This window comes from Eutrema salsugineum, unplaced genomic scaffold (genome assembly GCF_000478725.1).
Source record: "Eutrema salsugineum unplaced genomic scaffold, Eutsalg1_0 scaffold_5, whole genome shotgun sequence".
NCBI lineage: Eukaryota > Viridiplantae > Streptophyta > Magnoliopsida > Brassicales > Brassicaceae > Eutrema > Eutrema salsugineum.
This window is the reverse complement of record NW_006256612.1, coordinates 6,282,727-6,302,233: the sequence shown is the minus strand read 5'-3', so window position 1 is coordinate 6,302,233 and position 19,507 is coordinate 6,282,727. Positions and strand designations below refer to the sequence as shown.

Here is a 19,507-nt window from a genome sequence, read left to right as displayed (position 1 = left end):
ACGAAATATTTAATATATGATCCAATATTATGATAAGATATGAAAAGTCAAAAGAAGTTGTATTTTGAGTTCTTAGACAAGGTCTATTCGACAATAAACATACGACCTAGAAATGAACAAGAACGCAAAGAAAGCAATGGCGGTGAATGATGCAAGCAACAAGTAAAAGTAATCTACATGAGCCTTGTTCAGGTTTGTGTTGAACCAGCTGTCTCCGCCATCTCTTCCCGTAACCCAATCAACCACAACGATGAGCAAACCGCTCAAGAAGTTGGAAAGACCCATCGCACTCAAAGAAAACGCGAGACCGATACTTCTCAGCTCTTTAGGAACCTGGTCGTAGAAGAATTCTTGTGTACCTACCAGCGAAAACACGTCGACCATCCCGAGTAACATATACTGAGGGACGAACCACCATATGGACATTGGCACCGTTGCTTCCGGCTTGTGTATGAGCCCGTGTTCCTCAACGATTTTTAACCGTTTGGTTTCTACAAATGCTGCGAGCACCATATTGAGGCTCGAAAGCACCATCCCGACTCCTATTCTCTGGAGCATTGTGATCCCGTAAGACTTTTTGGTTATCAATCTAGCTATTGGAAGGAACACACGCTCATAGATAGGAACTGAGATGAGAACAGATATAGCCACGAATGAGAGTAAAGAAGCCGAGGGGATTTCAACGCCTGGTAAGATTTTTCTGTCCACGGTAACGCCTTGCTTCGTGAAGAAAGTAAAGTATTGAGCATAAGGAATCATGCTCACCACCGATGTGATCCATATCGGAATAAGACGTACCAAACTCTTGGCGTCTTCCACGTCCCTACCACTACATGGCTTTGCACCTCTTCCTTCTCCTGATATCATCGCTTTTGCTAGGAAACTTGTCACACAAGGTATAGAAATTTACACTAAAATTAGGTCAAGCATTAACCAAAACAAAAGAAAAAAATGATCAGCAGAGTTTTGGGATTTATGCAACTTACTCGAGCGGACCTTTAGGTTCCTCAGACGGACCGTCCTCCAGTTGACCTAAACTCAGTTTTCGATTCTTGAACGCCACGACAAAAACCCTACTGATTCTTGAAAACGCGTTATTATTATTTTCTTGGCGATTTCTCTTTGGGTATCTGTAAAATTTTCTCCCGAGCAAGAAGATAGCAAGAGCCATAACCATGAACAAACAAGGAATCCCAAACCCAAGAGCCCAATTGACATTGCTTTGAACATACACCACCACAATTATCGACAAGACAATTCCCGCGGATAAACTCAAGAACCACCAATTGAAAAACGATCCTCTAGCTATTCTCTCTTTAGTATCTTCCGAGTCAAACTGGTCCGCACCAAACGCTTGAACACACGGCTTGTGTCCGCCTTGTCCTATGGCCACAAGATACAGAGAGCAGAAGAAAAGTACTTTCAACCATAAAGACGGTTTAGAGGAATTTTCGTTACGTGGCTCTGATGATGATCCCATGAGGGTTAGGGAAACCGATAAGGTCAATAGCTCCATCCCCTGTAATAATCTCACCCGGTTTACTGTTAGGAATGTTTTGAGCTGGAGAGGAGAAAAGAAGAAGACCAAGGTACGAACCAGTATGTAGATGAGGGAAGCTACAAGAATTGTCCGGTAACGACCGAGATAAGCGTCTGCTAAGAAAGCTCCTATAATAGGAAGCGTCGAGGCGGTTCCTAACCACGTGTTCACGTTCACGGCGGCGGTCGCCGTCGATTGTCCGAGCTGTCCGGTCAGGTAAGTGATCAAGTTGCATCCAATCCCAACGTAAGCAAACCTCTCTGCAACTTCCACACCTTGAAACATACATACATAAGGAAAAAGAAACCAAGATTTAGCAACATTTTAACGAACAAATTAATCACTATGTTACTCCAATATCTCCTCTCGATTTGTTATATTATTTTGGTAGTCTTTTCACCTATTATGAACCAGGCGGATCTCCATCCGCCGGTGGAAGACTTTCTGGCGGGATTTCCACAGTGGTCGACGGAGTCGCTGACTAAATCTTCCAGAAGTTGAGCTTCTTCCTCGGGTATCGTCATTTCTTGCTAAATGAGATTAGGAACTCTGTGAAAACTGGATTTAAGCTACAGCTAATTATGATAAATTTTCTCTTATTCACAATCTTGTTCTCTTTTTGATGAGATTATGACAAGGAGGTGTAGCAGTCAGTGAACAATATATAGAGAGTACATACCAGTTTACCATTAGTAGTGTATATGACATATTTATTGTTATTATAAGATTATGCATAATCATTTGTATGGACCAGTTTTTCACGAGCTATACTTTAGTCGTCTATATTATTTGATTAATCCAAACCTAGGCACATGCAATGTTACGTTATTATATCATTTATTTTTCTTCATCATTGATTAATTTAAGGAAAAAATATAGCTAGCTATACCAACTATATGGTACTTTGCATGGTCACACATATGAACTAAGAAAATGAATGTTTACCTACATCAACTAATCTATAATGCATGGTGACATATATCAATCTCGAGATTTATTAAATTCAGGTTCATATATCAATCAAACGTAAGCAATTAGAGGTTATGGAAATACAATTAATAAAAGTATCTTGATTAATCACAAATCTCCAACAATATCATTAATATGAGAAAATACCTACTAAAGAGAATATTTTGTTGGTGATTACGATTGACAAATCCAAAATATCATTGTTATTACATATTCGAAACTAGAATATCGCAATGATCGCATAATATATTACCACTAGGCTCGTAAAGGAATTGTTCCTTTTTTTTTAATTAGCGGCAAGCCTGATGTATATGAACTCAAAATCTAAATTGACTCAACAACAGTGAAATTGTTCTCAAGATAAATCAATCTCAAAAGAGAATGAATTTACGAATTGCCTCAAAGTGAAATCTCACAATTCGTATTGGACACGAAATGAAAAGTTTCGTACTAGTGAAGTGCATCAACGTTGAAATGCTTTGCTTTTTGGTAAACACACTAAGGCCATCTCCAACCCTGAGACTTACTATGGGGTTCATGGGGAATATTTTGCAATTTTTTAAAGTTTGGTGTAAAATGAAGAACTCTTACCATTTTAACCCATCCAACCCTGAACTCTTTTTTGAGAGTTCATCATGATAAAAAACTAATATTTTTATTTGACTTTATATTTTCGAAATTTTTATTGAATAGATTTTATTGAAATAAAATATTTAACATAACACATAATTAGCAAAGCATAACATAATATATAAAAATACAAAAAATAGAAAATTTTAAAAACACATTACAAATTCAAACTTAGAAATCAGCAAAAGGCTAATTCTACTGTTGAGTTGATCCAAATGTATACCATAGATGTTCAACTAAATCAGATTTCAGTTGGTGATGGGTTCGGTTATCACGAACTTGATTACGAATGCCCATCATGTTGTGCAGATTTGTGGGTCTATCAGTTGAATAATCCATATCGACTTGTGAAGTTCTGCTTCCCTCACCTTGTTCAAACTCTGATAAATTATATTGAGTTTTGTCATCTCGCTCGTCTTCCACTATCATATTGTGTAATATGATACATGCCCTCATAATCTTTCCTATCTTTTCCTTATCCCAAATGAGAGCCGGATTCTTGACAATGGCAAATCGTGCTTGCAAGACTCCGAACGCCCCCACAAACTTACACACTTGGTCATTAAGCCTTCCCCATCTCTGCTTGCAATGACTGGCCTCCCTTGGTTGTCCCACCACTTGTGGACTTGCATTGAAATATGCTTGAATTCTTTTCCAAAATGCGCCTGCTTTCTGGTCATTGCCAACCACCGGATCTTTGCTGGTATTTAGCCATGCACTGATCAAGACAGTATCTTCAAGTGGTGTCCACTTCCGCCTAACACTTCGGTCCTCTTGCGTTAAAGTTGGATCTTCTTGGCTGCTAAACCGTGGCACTTCAGGAGACCTAAGATCTATGGTTTGCGAGTACCCGTAAGGGTTATCTTCTTGGCTAGTTAGGAGGTTCACAAAAGAGTGATTAACAAAACCATTTGTTGAATCCATTTGGGAGTTAGGGAACAAGTGTTTGAGATGTGTTTTACAAGGAGAAGAAGGTATCTGAGTTACTGAGGTGTGTTTAGAAATGAGCTTTCAACAGGTTTAAATGGAAGAAGAAAATTTTTAAAACGGTTAAGGCAATCAATGAAAGACAATTAATGTTTAACCTACTTTACCAAGCAACCTAAACCATCGTCATTAATAAGAAAACCAACTCCATACTCGTCATTACTAAGAAAACCACCTACTTAGCTAAAAGAGGGAAGAATAAGACTAACCTTTATTGACTGTCGCAAACCATGACACTCAAAATGCTTCACTTCTAGTTGGAAACTCCTAACTTCATGGGTATTCCAGTTACATACTCCATTTGGCCTCGCAGAAATGAAATAAATGTTAGGAGAGACATAATAAACGGTAAGTGTATCAGAATCATTAATAACAAAGCGTGTAAAATGGATGAAACCATTCAACTCATCAAAAGACCCATCATAATAACCAAATACGATGAAGACCCATCATAATAACCAAAAACGATGAAGACCCATAAAAAGAACCTGACAAAAACGATGAAGAGCCATCAAAATAACCAAAAACGATGAAGACCCATCAAAATAACCAAAACATATATACAAAACGATGAAGACCCATCGAAATAACCAAATTGTCTTAAAAAATCCGAATACAGAGTACTAAAATAGAGAGTTGTTACTAATTCCGAGTATAGAGTTGATAGAATCGCACAAAACGATCAATAACAACAAGCGTGTAATGTATCGAACAAAAACCCTACAGCTTCTAAACAATCGAACAAAAAACCTCGATAACAAGCAAATCAAATCGATAACCCTAATTACGAGTATGTAAAAGATAGAATACCAAATCCGCATAGATAAGTTATCGCAAACAGACTCTAAATGTGTCACTAAACTCAATTTAGAATAAAACCCTCAACCAAAAATTTCCCCAAATCGAAAAACCCTAAGCAAAATTTACAACCATCCAAGCTTTTCAAGTCATTCGATTTCCAAAAAGAAGAGTCGAAAACATACCTTGACACAGTAGGAAGAGAAGCCCTCACAAATTCGCTGTTAAACTCTCCGATTAGCCATCGACGATTATCGCTGCAGAGAAGAAAGTTTCGCATGTTTTCATCGATGAGAGATGAAAATTTTCGAGATGAAGTGAGAGAAAAAAGTTTCCACAAAATTACCTCAACTCACCAACAAATCAGCTGTCGACATGTGTGTTATGAACCTGCTCCTTCGGATCCTCTGCAGTGAACCAGTTCATCAAATTTTTCCTTTTAATCGATTAAAACATAACAAAAAAATCAGTCAACTTTCCTTATGAACCTTTGGCGAACTCCCGTTGGAGATGCCCTAATGCTTTGGTTTTTGGTTGGATGATTATAAATTCAATAATCCTCTCACGGAAGATCCACCACCATATCATAAATGGACAGTGTATCATCATCATTAATCTTATTAATTTTAAATATATTTTAAATATTATAACCCATAATTTTACTTTAGTGAGCTTAAAACAGAAAACTTATTTATTAGACCCACCAAAGACATCACAACCGTTGATTTATATACGACGAGATTATTACGATGTAAGTCAACGCAAAGTCGTCGTAGCGACCGCGTCGCACCAAATAACTTCCTTCACTCTTCCAAAAACATTAAAACTGGCGCCTCTCTCTCTCTCTGCTCTCCACTTCCCAGTTATTTCCGGGACAAAGATTTTATATTTTCTCCAAAATCTTTTTTCTTTCTCTTCTAGCCAAAAAGAAAAGTGAAACAGTACTTGAGTTATTTGTTTGTATCGATTTGGGTGTCGAGAAAACTTCAAAACCCAAATATCAATTCACACTTTGAGAGAGTTGTCTAGGGTTTTTTTTTGGGGATTCTGCTTCTCTTCGTTCTGATCTTTTTCTTCATCGAGCTCTCATGGCTGGGTAAGCACTTCTTTTTCTTCTTCGTATCCTACTTGCTCTAGGCTTTGTCTAGGGCATTGAGTTTTTAGTTGACCTTAGTACGATTTCTGTCTATTTCAATCGAGAAAGCAGACGGAAAAGTTTGAAGCTTTTTTCTCCCCGCTTTTGTGAATCAATGGAGCTATATGTCTTATTATTTATGAAAATCCGCATTTGGGACATTCATTGATAGGGTTATAAAATGGGGTTTCTAAAGCTTCCGCTTTTCCTCCCAGAAATTTGGATCGATGAACATGAAGTTCGTAAATCATACATTTTAAACAGCTAATTAGTATCCACTATATGTCTATAGCCTTTTAAATGCATCAGATTTAGGTCAAGTAGATATCCATGGTTTGTTTCGGTGGAACAGACTCCATATCCTCTTTGTTCCATGAGGACAAATTATTCCGCAGAATAAAATGTTTGGTTTTTCAAGAAATCTAGGGAATTAGTTTTGTTTATGTTGACCATGTCTTCTTTTTGAACCTCTATTTGGAAATGCTACTGGAGAAAACCTTTTTCATTAGAGCTATGTGTTTTGATATCATCTTTCCTATAGTTGTAGAATATATTGAACTACTGTCTTGACCAATGGATGCCTTTCTTGCTGTATGCAGGCGATCATGGCTGGTTGATAAACACCGTTTTGCAACCAAGATTAAGAATGCATCGGCTAGTTCTGACCCGCGCCAAGTGGTGTACAGCAGCAATCCTACAAGACATTGTCCCAACTGTCATCACGTCATTGACAACAGCAATGTACGGTTTGCTCTTTCGTTTCATTTGATTTCGATTCTCTGATTTGTCTTTCTATGTAGTTGTAACATACACGTGTTTTGTACATTTCCAGGAAGTTGATGATTGGCCAGGATTGCCTCGAGGTGTGAAATTCGATCCATCTGATCCAGAGATCATATGGCATTTGCTTGCAAAATCTGGTTCATCGGGTTTAACTTCCCACCCTTTCATTGATGAGTTCATCCCAACCGTCAATCAAGATGATGGAATCTGTTACACTCATCCTAAGAACTTACCAGGTTAGGCAAATTCAGGTTTTCTCTCTTATTTCACCGAGTTTTGAAAGTCTTTTTATCTAACTCAAATTGAAATATTTTAGGTGTCAAGAACGATGGAACCGTGTCCCACTTCTTCCATAGAGCAATCAAAGCTTACAGCACAGGAACTCGAAAGCGTAGAAAGATTCACGATGATGATTTTGGCGATGTGCGCTGGCATAAGACAGGAAGAACAAAACCGGTTGTGTTGGATGGTGTTCAAAGAGGCTGCAAGAAAATAATGGTTCTCTATGGTGGCAAAGCCGTGAAAACGAACTGGGTGATGCACCAATATCACTTGGGAACAGATGAAGATGAGAAGGAAGGTGATTACGTTGTTTCTAAGATATTCTACCAGCAGCCACAGCAGCAAGTTGCAGTCAAGCAAGGTGATAAGGATGAACAGGAAGTCTCTGAAGATATCTTTGCTGCAATGACTCCAAAAGCGGATCCTGTCACACCAAAGTTGTTTACACCCGAGCCTCGACAGGTTGTCCGTCTTTGCTCTGATTCTCACATCGCCAATGACTATGCTACTCCTCATGACTATGTGACTGCCCGTGAGGTTTCTCTTGCTGAGGTAAAATTCTTATTGTTCTGCTTTCTTTTGACAAGTCCCTGTGTTAGTCTAGCTAGCGCAGGGGTATTGTGATTACCGTAGGTGGTTGTAGTGGATTGTAGCTATGTTGACTGTTCAGCAGCTATAGTTGAGTCAGTTAGCTACAGAGGTCGAGAGTGATGAGATTCACTCTTTAGCCAAGTATAAGCTCTTGAGATTCACTCGTTAACCGAGTATAAGCTCTTGATGAAGTGAATACAGGAGTTTACTGGGTTGGATCTTAATACATTCCTCTGTAGATTTATCACTTAATGCTATTTCAGTAACTAACTGATATTTTTTTCCTTTTTTTCCGGTACCTAAGACAACTGAGGCAATGTATATGGAAGATGAGGTTCAGGGGGTTCAACTTAATCATGGAAGACCAAGTTTCGAGTATGAGCGTGAGCCTGAGACCGGGATTGAAAACCTTGAAAATGAAATGATAGATGATAACGAAGACAAAGAGAAGGATAAAGAAGATGAAAACGACCAAGAAGACAAAGAGAGGGATAGAGAAGATGAAAACCAAGCAGAGGAAGATCCGAATTGGCCGGACAGTGGATCTCAGTTTATCTTGAACTCGCAACAGCTTGTGGAAGCCTTGTCTCTTTGCGGTGATCTCTTGCAGACGGGGTCGCAGGAGAGAGAAGAAAACACAAACAATGGAGGCTCAAGGAATAAACAACCATGTTTTGCTGACTACGCAAATCTAGGAACAGAAGACTTCAAAAGGGATCTGGAGGAATGTCAGAAAATCGTTCTTGATCCCTCCAACATAGACCTCGATACTCCACCTGAGTTTCGTCTGAGCCAGCTGGTAAAGCTCAAACGTCCTTTCTTCTCTCAAAGACTGAAACTTTTTGATGCAATGAATTCAAATGGGTTTTTGTTATATCTGTTCAGGAATTTGGATCACAGGATAGCTTTCTCGCTTGGGGCACTGGAAAGACTGACTGACTGACCAAACAGAAATCCCACGAGATTGGGACGGACAACGGAACTCATCGATATTTTTTGTTTGGTTGGCAAAACGGTGCCACGCTGATGAATGATATTTTCACTGTAGCCTGTAGGCCTCAAGTGCTTGATTTAAGGATGTTTTTGGTTTTTGTTTTTTTTTTGTTTTTTTTTTTTTTTCGGGTTAAGAACAACTACTTTGGAGCGTGTCTCCGATCTAACATTCCATGTCCGTAAGTATATAATGCTTTTGAGAATTTTACAAGTCCAAAACCTCCATGTATGGGCTCTAAATCAATAGGAAACTCTTTCTTTCTGAACTCTTGTTTCATCTCAACTAACACCAAAAGACATCGTTTGTGTTATCGTTTACATATTGTTGGCAGTGTATCACAACATTGTACTTTGTATTTCAGCTGGAAAAACAAATACACGTAAACTTCAACAATCAGATTACTATCCAATATACAGTCAGCGACACTGCTTAGATGATAGACGATATACAGCCACCTCTATTGTGTAATGATCAGGAAGATGATGATAAAAGGTACAATGAGCAGGTTTGCCCGAGTGGTTAAGGGGGAAGACTTAAGTTCTTCTGCACATAAGTGCGCGTGGGTTCGAACCCCACAGCCTGCATATTTTGTTTTCTTGTTTCCATTATCTTTTCTTTTACTTTATATAATAGAGATCGATGATCTGAGCAGCATTTTTGCTGTAAGAAAAGAGTTTTGTATTAAGCTTTTTTGTCTGATCAAAGTAATGGGCTGGGCTTATATCCCTATATAATCCGAGGTCCATTAGTCAAGGGTCCTTCACTCCTAAGAGAGAAAAGTTAGAAAACCGGATTTTGTCTAGTCTCTTATTGTGCTTGTGAAGGAAACGACAAAGTAAGCGGAGTCACGGATTCAGAGAATTTAATATATTTATTTTACGGACTAACATTTACACCCCGACCCGCGTTGTCTTCTGACGCTGATTCAGTCACTCCCTCTGGCCTCTGTGACTACTAACCACGTTGGTCTTTTCGTTCTTCTTCTTCACATTTTCATTGTTATATCTACAACTTGGTAATTAAGCAAATTGACAAAAATATTTTTAGGGAATATAACTAAATTGATTGTCAACAAAGTGGGTACCATGATCACAAATTCGGCTTATTATCTCATCAATAGAAAAAAGGGGGAGAGTTTAATTTGGATTATTTAAAGTAAGATTAGATTTAGATCGGTTTGACTTGGTTACCAACTAAACGACAATTTCAGATTTGAGCTAGTGTCAGTGTGTATACTGAAAAAAGAAAATGTTAATATTTGGTTGGTTTATGTAGAATTACGGTGAAATTTAGGTGGTGAATATTTTGTCTGGTAGTGCATGGTGACCACGTCACGGTAACAGGTAGAATGTGCTTCAATTCACTGACGTAACTCTTTTTTTTTTTTATTGGCTCTTCCCACGATACACTCCCTCACTCCCTCCCTCACATATTTTAACACTCACTACTACCCATCTTATTCGTTAGAGCTGGGCTCCGAAAAATCCAGATATCCGTAATTTTATAGAACAAAGCAAATACTAAAATTCAATATCCGTTAAAAACGGAGCAAATCACAAATACTAAAATAAATTAAGACGGATATCCGCTCCATTCCGATATAAATATATATGTATATATAGATAGATAATAATTCATATAAAGTGTATAATTATTATATATAAATGTAATTGTTATGAGTTTTTTTATAAATTTGATTATTATAAATATTAAAACTTAATAAGTTAAGTAAAAAAATATATTTTTAAAGAAAATATTGTCATTTTTAGCTAAATTTTGATTTTTTAAAATTTTATTTTAAATATATTATTATTTAAATATTTTTATGGGGCGGATCGGATATCCGGCAAATATTCAAAGCGAATATCCGGAAAACGGATATTCGGATAGTTACGGAGCGGATACGGATAAAAACATGATTATTCGGACGGAGCGGAGCGGATCACGGATATCCTCAAAATCCAGTCCGTGCCCAGTCCTATTACTCGTAAGTCGTAACTCATATTCTGGGTGCAATGCACTTTCAAATTTCAACATATGTAAATTATGGAATACTTGAAAGTTAAAAACCTTATTATACTAATCAGGTTTGTTGAAAATACAGTTAGTCAAAACAGAATATTGAAAAGGAAAATAATGGCGAAAAAGCGGCCCATAAATATAGGGAGGGAAAAAAGTGAAATATAAAGTCAGCAGCAAGTGTTGTAAATGTCCTTTAATGACCAAACTCAACACCCGCTAATCTCGCCTTCATCTTTCTTTTTTTTTTTTTTTTTTGGAAGCAAGTTGATGCCATAGTGGAATCACAGTGAATGCATACATTGGCTGCTTCCCATTGCTCTCTCAAATCGTAAAATCTCAACTAATTCCCAACAATGCCCTCCTTCTTCTTCCTCTCTCTCTCCTCCATCTGCTTCCTCCTCCTCCTCCTCCCATTCTCTCTCTCCTCCCCATTCAGTACGTCTCTATCTTACATCTCTCTCTATCCTCTTCTAGATCTGATGATGATGAACTGAATTCAATTTCTTCGCCTCTGTTTTCTCTTTTGTTGCAGATACTTCTCTCTTCATCGACTGTGGAAGTCCCGAAGCTTCCACTGACGCATTCAACCGCACATGGCTCCCCGATCGCTTCTACTCCGGCGGAAGCACCGCCGTCGTCTCCGAGCCTCTTCGTTTCCACCTCGTCGCCGAGAAAACCATCAGGTACTTCCCTCTCTCCTTCGGCAAGAAGAATTGCTACGTCGTCCCTCTCCCTCCCGGCCGATACTACCTCAGGACTTTCACCGTCTACGATAACTACGACGGCAAGTCTCACTCCCCGTCCTTCGATGTCTCCGTCGAAGGCACCTTGGTCTTCTCCTGGAGATCTCCTTGGCCTGAGAATCTCCTCCGCGACGGCTCTTACTCCGATCTCTTCGCGTTTATCGGAGACGGTGAGCTCGATTTGTGCTTTTACAGCATCGCCACCGATCCTCCGATTGTTGGCTCCCTCGAGGTCTTACAAGTCGATCCATCCTCCTACGACGCCGACGGGACCGGTCAGGACGTTCTATTGGTTAATTACGGGAGGCTCACTTGTGGTTCGGATCAGTGGGGGCCTGGGTTCACTAACCACACCGATGCTTTCGGTCGTTCGTGGCAATCCGACGAGGATTTTCGATCGGAAGGGTCTAGATCGGCGGCTCGGTCATTGTCGACGGTGGAGAAAATCAAGGGAGTGAATCAGGAGCCTAATTATTTTCCGATGAAGCTTTATCAGACGGCTGTGACTGTCTCTGGAGGTGGATCGCTTGTTTACGAGCTGGAGGTTGACGCCAAGCTTGATTACTTGCTTTGGTTCCATTTCTCCGAGATTGATTCCACGGTGAAGAAGGCTGGGCAGAGAGTGTTTGATCTGGTGGTGAATGACAACAATGTGAGCAGGGTTGATGTGTTTAGAGAGGTCGGAGGATTTGCAGCTTATAGCTTGAACTATACAGTGAAGAATCTGAGCAGTACTACTGTGACGGTGAAGCTCTCGCCTATCTCGGGCCCGCCGATAATCAGCGGGTTAGAGAATTACGCCATTGTCCCGGCTGATTTGGCCACCGTGCCTGAACAAGGTAAGGATACTCAAGGATTGTTCAATGTCAGACTATTATAGCTTTGTGTCATATTTTGACTCTCGTTTTTGTTTTGTTGTTTTTGCAGTGGCTGCTATGAGAGCATTGAAGGATTCATTACGTGTTCCTGATAGGATGGGTTGGAATGGTGATCCATGTGCTCCTACTAACTGGGACGCTTGGGAAGGAGTCTCATGCCGGCCAAACCCGCAAGGATCCACTCTCGTGATATTCCAAATGTGAGTGTCATTTACTGTTACTAGAACTGCCTTGCCTTATTCATTGTCACATCATTGGGTAGAAAAAGATAGTGTATGCCATCTGAAAGGTAGATTCTTTTGCATTAGACCAATTTTTAAGAAGTTGATATGGAAAGTTAGATTAAGTTATCTTGAACTGTATTTTTGGTATTCGCAGAAGTTTTTCAGCAACTACTTGGAATAGATGTTTACACTATAGCTGATAGCTTCATAGATAGTAATGCCTTTTGTGGTTATTATTATTTCTTATGCCTGCATTGCGCCTTTCTTATTGTTATCACGTACTTCTTAAATAGGGAGTTGCCTTGTTGTTTTTTACCTGTTTCAGAGATCTCGGAAGCCAAGGCTTGAAAGGATTTATCAGTGAGCAAATTAGTCTGCTGACTAATTTGAATAGCTTGTAAGTGACAACTACTGACTTGGTTTATCTATCTCAGAGTGTATAGCTCATTATAATGCAACTGGATCTATGTTGATTCATGTTTCTGCGTTGTGATTTCGCTTAAGATATATGAATTATTTCAATTATCTCATATTAATTGGGCGAGGCATTAATGAATTTCATCTTGTTCTGATTGCAGGAACTTGAGTTCAAATTCATTGACCGGTCCACTACCTTCAGGTCTTGGTCATAAATCCCTTGTGAGTCTGTAAGTTAACTGACACATCTCAGTTCCATGATCAATTGCCAAAGTTTATCATAGATGATAATCTTTCTTCCTTGTTACTGCTTCAAATTGTAGATAGTTTATGATAAATTTATGCACTTAAGATGACAACATAACATTGATATTGGAGTGTGATGATGGTTTAGAGCCCTTACGAAACAATATTTTCTCTGTAAATTTGTGCTCATTGTCCGCGTATTTGGGTTGCAGTGACTTGTCCAACAATCAGCTCACGGGTCCTATACCTGAAAGTCTGGCCTCTTCAAGCTTAAAGAGCGTGTAAGAAGCTAATTCATATCATTATTTCAACTACACAGTTCGGTGTCAATATTTTCCATGTGAGAAATGGGATATTAACGATACATGTGAAGAGAACTAGATTCGCCTAACAAGATTTTAGTGACAACGAAATGTATTGACATTAAGACAAACTCTGACTGATTTTTGAATGATGTGTTGTTAGGCTTTTGAATGGCAACGAATTGCAAGGAAAGGTACCAGAGGAGGTTTATTCAGTTGGTGTTCATGGTGGAATTATCGAGTATGTTAATTTCGTAACTCCTCATATAATGATAGTCTCTCTTAATGTCAAATTTAGCTTTTCATTGTCAATGGCTTTGTTCTTTGATCCACTAACTCCACACTCATGACTCAACTAAAATTAAATCTCCATCTTCTTACAGTCTCTCTGGAAACAAAGGGTTATGTGGGGTTCCGTCTCTTCCGTCGTGTCCACTGCTATGGGAGAATGGCCACTTATCCAAAGGGGGTAAAATAGCCATAGCCATATCTTGTGTGGTGATATTCATTCTGGTACTCTTGGTCATTTACTTGTGCTGCATATGGAGGGGAAGACATGATTACGACTTTGCCCCTCCTCACGATCTAACCTGTGAGTAAAAAAAAAACTGCAAAGTTCCTCATAAGTCATAACTGAAGTAACTTTAAAGACATTATCTTGAATTTTGATCTCTCTCTCTTTTGTATGTCTCGCGCAGCGCTTGCAGCAAAGAGAAACAGATACCAGAGGCAGAAGTCGTTAATGCTACTGGAAATGGAGAGCCAACACGCGAAAGGAATGCCCACACTTCCCTTAAATTCGCAATAGCTGAGAAAGAGAGATAGGAAGAGATTTGACTTGGACAGAGATCAAGGAGATGAGATGAGGATTAGAGGTTTTTTCTGTGTAATTAGTATACAAAGCATTACTCCTCAACAAGACCACAAATAACATTTGAAGAAAGGCATTGGATCAAGAGTGTGCAATTCCACAACAACAACAAAAAGAAAGAAAGTAAGAACTTAATCTTCCTTCTTTGTAATATATTTTTTGAGTCTTTTTTAGGTCTGATATGAATTATTAATTGGTAAGTATACATTCTTACTTACGCCCTCCCTTGTATTTTGTGTTGCATGTATCATACCACATTGCTGTTCGCTTTTTTTATATATTTTAAGTTTAACGGATCTCACCATATATGGATCAACCAAACTTGTTTGTACAATGTAAAATCTAAATGGTAGTTTTCTTTTACCGGGTCAGAAACTGAGGATCAAGTTCTAGTTTCTTCAATGTAGATAATTAGTCTCAGTATGTAGAAAGTAAATATTGAAATTCACAACAGTGAAACATCAGATGATACTTCCTTGGTTCAAACTTCAATGACTTTAGAATATGGTAAGACCTGACCTGGGGATAATATGTTTCTTCTTGGTTTATGATGCCACTATTGTATAGATGGGCCATACATATCGGCCCATGACTGTAAAGACAATAATTTTGAGGGAAGTATGGAGATTTTAGTTGATCCAAAAGACAAGGAACACTACTACATTTCACTTTGAGAGATTTTAGTTGTTATCTTTCCAAACAATTCACTGAGACCTAATGAAAATCACATTAGGTGCAGGAAATAATAGAAGAACACTCTTTTAGCCAAAAAAAACCACTATAACTTGAAGTTTTAACCACTAAAACACAGTTGACCCAAAAAAAAAACCACTAAAACACAAACAAAAGTTATAAAGAAAGATCAGCCTTTGGTTTTTTTCGTTATTAATTAAGCATAAAAAAACCAGTGAGCAAATTGCTGAAAATACTTGTAAAGAAAGTGATATTCTCCTGACAAAGATGAGCTGCAATCTGCAAAGTTTGTCAACTGACCCCGTGAGGTGATGATAAGTGACGAACCTTTGTTTTTTATTTTTATTTTGCTTACAAATTTTGTTTTTGTTTTTAATCCACGTTCTGACTTTCGTATATAAACTAGTACGACCCCGAGACTTTTTCATACTTATCTCGATATCATCTCCTCCTCGATGTTGTTTATTTATTATAATAAGTTGTGTTTTCATGGTTTCATATATGACTTCATCATGTTACAGTCTTGGCTCTGGTACGTAACCATCTCTCTCGCTTGGCTTGTAAGGTTTTTTCCTTCTTCTTCTAAAAATTTGACTTGTAACTAATAATACATTTTCCTCTGTAAAGTGCCATTCACACTTCTTCTATTAATTATTTACTTTTACGTTTAATTCTCCCACTTGAAATTGGAATATTTGACGGTGACCAACTGAAAAATGTTGACAGTGACACTGGAGCCTAATTGCATGCAGGTCCCGTGTTAAGGGCAGTAAATATGCCGTGTAGACTAGTGTTTATATGTATAATGCTGCTTTGTACAACTAAGCTTATAGTCGTGTACTGCTTTCTCTAACAATAATCTTATTTCTATATGATGTATATGCATTTCTTTCTTCTTCTTTTTTTAACGGCATATGCGTTTACTTCAGTTTATGAGTAAATTTATACAAACCCCGTCCATGACTTTTTTCTAGGCCTACTTGCTCAACGTAATTTTTTTTTTTTTTTATAAGTTAATATCTTGATTTTGGATTCATAATTTATTTAGACGAGAGACCAAAATAGATAAATTAAGTCTATTTTCTGTAATCGAAATTCAAATTAATGATCTTCGAACTCGCGTCATGTGAAAAGTTCATCATACACAATTTTCCAATGGACTTAGGTCAACCAAATAGAGCTGAGAAAATCAAACTCGTGTTTTAATAATTTGTCTTTGTACTTCTTAAAATAGTTTGAAATGATTATATATCTAATCTTTGTACATATATGTTTCAAATTATAAAACATTACACTAGACAAAAGAATTGAATTAAAAATTGGCAGACAAAAGCTCTTTGAATTTGAGATAAGTTCAAATATGTTTGGTTAACTCTGCTCGAAAATGATAAAGGGCAAAGTTAAGAGATTGTAGTATCGAATAATAATTGAAACATGATATGAGAATCGAATGACATTTGAAATGAGATCACATTACATGTTTTTGTCTCGTGAATGAGTTTTGGCCCAAAATCTCCTAATAGAAAAATAAGATCAATTTAAGAAGATGCATATTATGTGAGACCACATATTGTCTTCACATTCGGTGAAAAAACATTAATCACTCGTCAATCATATCATCAATTTATGATACAGGAGAGGAGCTCCGAATTTTCGTTAGATTCAAATATAGTGTATTCAATTCCTCCACGCTCTTTGAATAACTCAAACTTTTATATATTGAAATTTCTTCTCTATATAAGTCATAAAATGCATCTAGTTATTACTACAACCAACTTGATATGGTCTTCGATTTGAAGTCTTTCACGTGATTCGAGTTTTTATATGTTTAAATTACATAAATTGTATTCTCGTGTTGATTTTCAAATGAGAGTGCACCGCTGGTCTATCTTAGTCCACACGATAAATCTAATGTTAATTAAATTCTGAAGAAAATATTACGTAACTAAGATTGTCAACCAGCCAACAATTCTTTTCAAGTCATTAGAAAGCTAATTGTTGACTTTTTAAATGAAGAAAAATAAGATGACTATAAGTCCCCTTTTTCATCGTTAATAATGCAATGCGCTTCCGTTTTACAAAAAGTAAGGAAAACATTATTGACCAATAAAAAAGTAAGAAAAACATCAAAACGAATAGAGATAATAAGTTCGAATGGAAGTGAAAAAAATACAAGAAAGCCATATCTTCCCGAAATATAATCACATTATATATATACATTGCTGCCTATGTGCTTTAATTAAGCATTAGCGAGACCTCTAACTGCTTTGAATAGAAATGTAATCACGTCAAATAAATCAGTGATCTTCCTTTCTTCTTTTCTTTTTCTAACAAACGTGCCATAATTTTGAGACTGAAACAATATTAAAAATTGAAAATACAGATGTTTTAACTACTATACCACCAAAATAACCAATAAAGACCTGTCGATTTATCTAATATTATCTTAGATGAATCTCTGGACAGAGATATATATTTGGCGATTCTATTGACTTTGATTATATTTGGCAAATCTATTGACTTTGTTGACCTCGATGCTCGTAAGCTAATTGTCTCCGGGTCTTTTGGGTTACTTTGTATAATTATTTTAGTTTAGTGTAACTCTTAATTAATGGACTGGTTTGTTTTAACTAAATGCCCCACTCGTGATTTAGTTATACAAAGATTACGAAATCGACAGAATAAAAAAAATGTAAACTAACGTAATTATGGTTGACATAATTGGTACGTACACAAAAAAAGATTACGAAATCGACAGAATAAAAAATGTCAAAACCAAAAATTACGTCCTCGTGTAAAACTGTAAATGTAACAAAAATACTCAACTTGGGATATCATCACTCATTAGGAGTTTAGGACCTTCGAACTAATGTGATACTTTTGTTTGAGGTAAATGTCATAATATGCCATAGACTTGTACTTATTCTATATTGTATATTATGTAATTATTGCATATGATCCCATCCGCGAAGACATATCTAAATAAATGGACACGTATATCCACACATTATATGTAAATGTGTACAAATACACATCTCTGTAGGGTTAAAGTGAGCAACTAGGGGAAGCAACTAGCAAGAGAAAAATAAAAGCAAGCTTATCTTTACAAACTAGAGCAAATGAAAACTCTGAAATGATATATTTTAAAAATTTATATATACGTATGGCTACATATATATGTTGCTTCTAGAATAAAAAAAAGACAACTAGACTAGTTTCTTCCTAGTAAAATAGGAAGCAATTTGGTTTAAAATAAGTTTATTTTGACTTTTGCAAATGTTGGTTTGTGCGTACCATGTCGGCAGAAGGCAGCCACATTGAATTCACAAAATATGTTTGTTCAAACTTATAATGGCAGAGATTATATATGTTTATGTATATTATTTTTATTTAAACGTCCTAGAATATCAGATAACTGGAGAGATATCTATGTGAATATAAATAGATTAGCAACTAATAACAGCAACCATATGATTTTCACTCGAAAAAGAAGAACATAATTGTCACTTTAATTATTAAACCAATTTGTTATCAAAAAGGTTTTAAACCAATGGCGAGTTGGTATTAAAATAAAAGACAAAGAAAACCAAAGGCAAAAACAAAAGCCAATGGGTTTAAGTAATGTGGCATTCAGGTCGGATCAGGGAGTCCACGTGAATCCCACGTCAAGTAACCAACCAATGGTTGCGATTCTGTTGATAGTAGTTCCTTTAGTATTGGTCAACAAAGGCAGTCTCCTTAATTTTTATTTATTTTCACATGTGTATCTTTATTAGTATTTGTTAAATATTCACCACTATTCTGTAAATATCAAAATTAATTCCTACTATTCTATCTTAGGACAGCCTAAAATCAATATTCAAACAACTTAAAGCTGGCAAAAGAAAAATTCATAATTTAAAAGCTTGAGGGATTGTCGTCATTTTAAAGGGTCTTCTTGTCCTACCTGGCTTTGTTTATCTACTTCTTATTACTTACTGTACCAAAATAAATTACTATTTTTTATAATGACTGAAACAGGTAAAGTCTATTAATTAAATATTATATTGTAAGGTTTCTCATCAAACTCTGTCTGTACAGATATTATTTACGTGTGGTATGCCCCCAGATATATTTGTTTACAATAATATTTTATTGTTTGAGTGAATCATATTTCAAAAAAAACGCATAAAGATCGCTGTAGTGGCATTGTATAGACCTAAGTTTCTAACTTGTGGTGTTACAACGAATAATTATTCTTCGTGTTTGCAAAGCCATCATATTATTATTAGGTTAATGGACAAACAGTTTAATTCCGCCAACTAATAAATTCTTTGTTGCTGAAAAAAACATTTCGCCAAAACACTTAAATCACTTAGGCGTGGTAGCCGTTAAACGCTAGTTACCATCCACTTAACATCTG

At 36.9% G+C, this 19,507-nt stretch overlaps 3 protein-coding genes and 1 non-coding gene across 4 annotated transcripts; 3 read left to right on the top strand and 1 right to left on the bottom strand.

Annotated features, from left to right (window-relative positions):
• Positions 1-27: 27 nt before the first annotated feature.
• On the bottom strand, positions 28-5,214 carry LOC18992427 (protein NRT1/ PTR FAMILY 5.15). The gene is made up of 6 exons (XM_006415826.2): positions 5,110-5,214; positions 4,336-4,614; positions 1,941-2,070; positions 1,598-1,815; positions 987-1,519; positions 28-883 (listed from the first exon to the last, which is right to left on the bottom strand). Exons 3-6 carry the CDS (start codon positions 2,062-2,064, stop codon positions 73-75), a joined length of 1,686 nt encoding a protein of 561 aa, XP_006415889.1. The 5' UTR covers positions 2,065-2,070; positions 4,336-4,614; positions 5,110-5,214; the 3' UTR covers positions 28-72.
• A 580-nt stretch (positions 5,215-5,794) lies between these two features.
• Positions 5,795-8,960, top strand: LOC18992426 (SUPPRESSOR OF GAMMA RESPONSE 1). Its single transcript, XM_006415825.2, has 6 exons — positions 5,795-6,020; positions 6,659-6,800; positions 6,892-7,078; positions 7,159-7,676; positions 8,020-8,514; positions 8,601-8,960. The coding sequence occupies exons 1-6, from the start codon at positions 6,013-6,015 to the stop codon at positions 8,652-8,654; spliced, it is 1,404 nt and encodes a 467-aa protein (XP_006415888.1). The 5' UTR covers positions 5,795-6,012; the 3' UTR covers positions 8,655-8,960.
• Positions 8,961-9,210: 250 nt separating this feature from the next.
• On the top strand, positions 9,211-9,293 carry TRNAL-UAA. The gene has a single exon. It is a non-coding gene; the product is annotated as a tRNA-Leu (tRNA).
• Positions 9,294-10,994: 1,701 nt separating this feature from the next.
• Positions 10,995-14,725, top strand: LOC18992425 (putative leucine-rich repeat receptor-like serine/threonine-protein kinase At2g14440). The gene is made up of 9 exons (XM_006415824.2): positions 10,995-11,166; positions 11,264-12,313; positions 12,402-12,552; positions 12,902-12,973; positions 13,155-13,223; positions 13,452-13,520; positions 13,705-13,782; positions 13,925-14,133; positions 14,240-14,725. The coding sequence occupies exons 1-9, from the start codon at positions 11,085-11,087 to the stop codon at positions 14,347-14,349; spliced, it is 1,890 nt and encodes a 629-aa protein (XP_006415887.1). The 5' UTR covers positions 10,995-11,084; the 3' UTR covers positions 14,350-14,725.
• Positions 14,726-19,507: the final 4,782 nt, after the last annotated feature.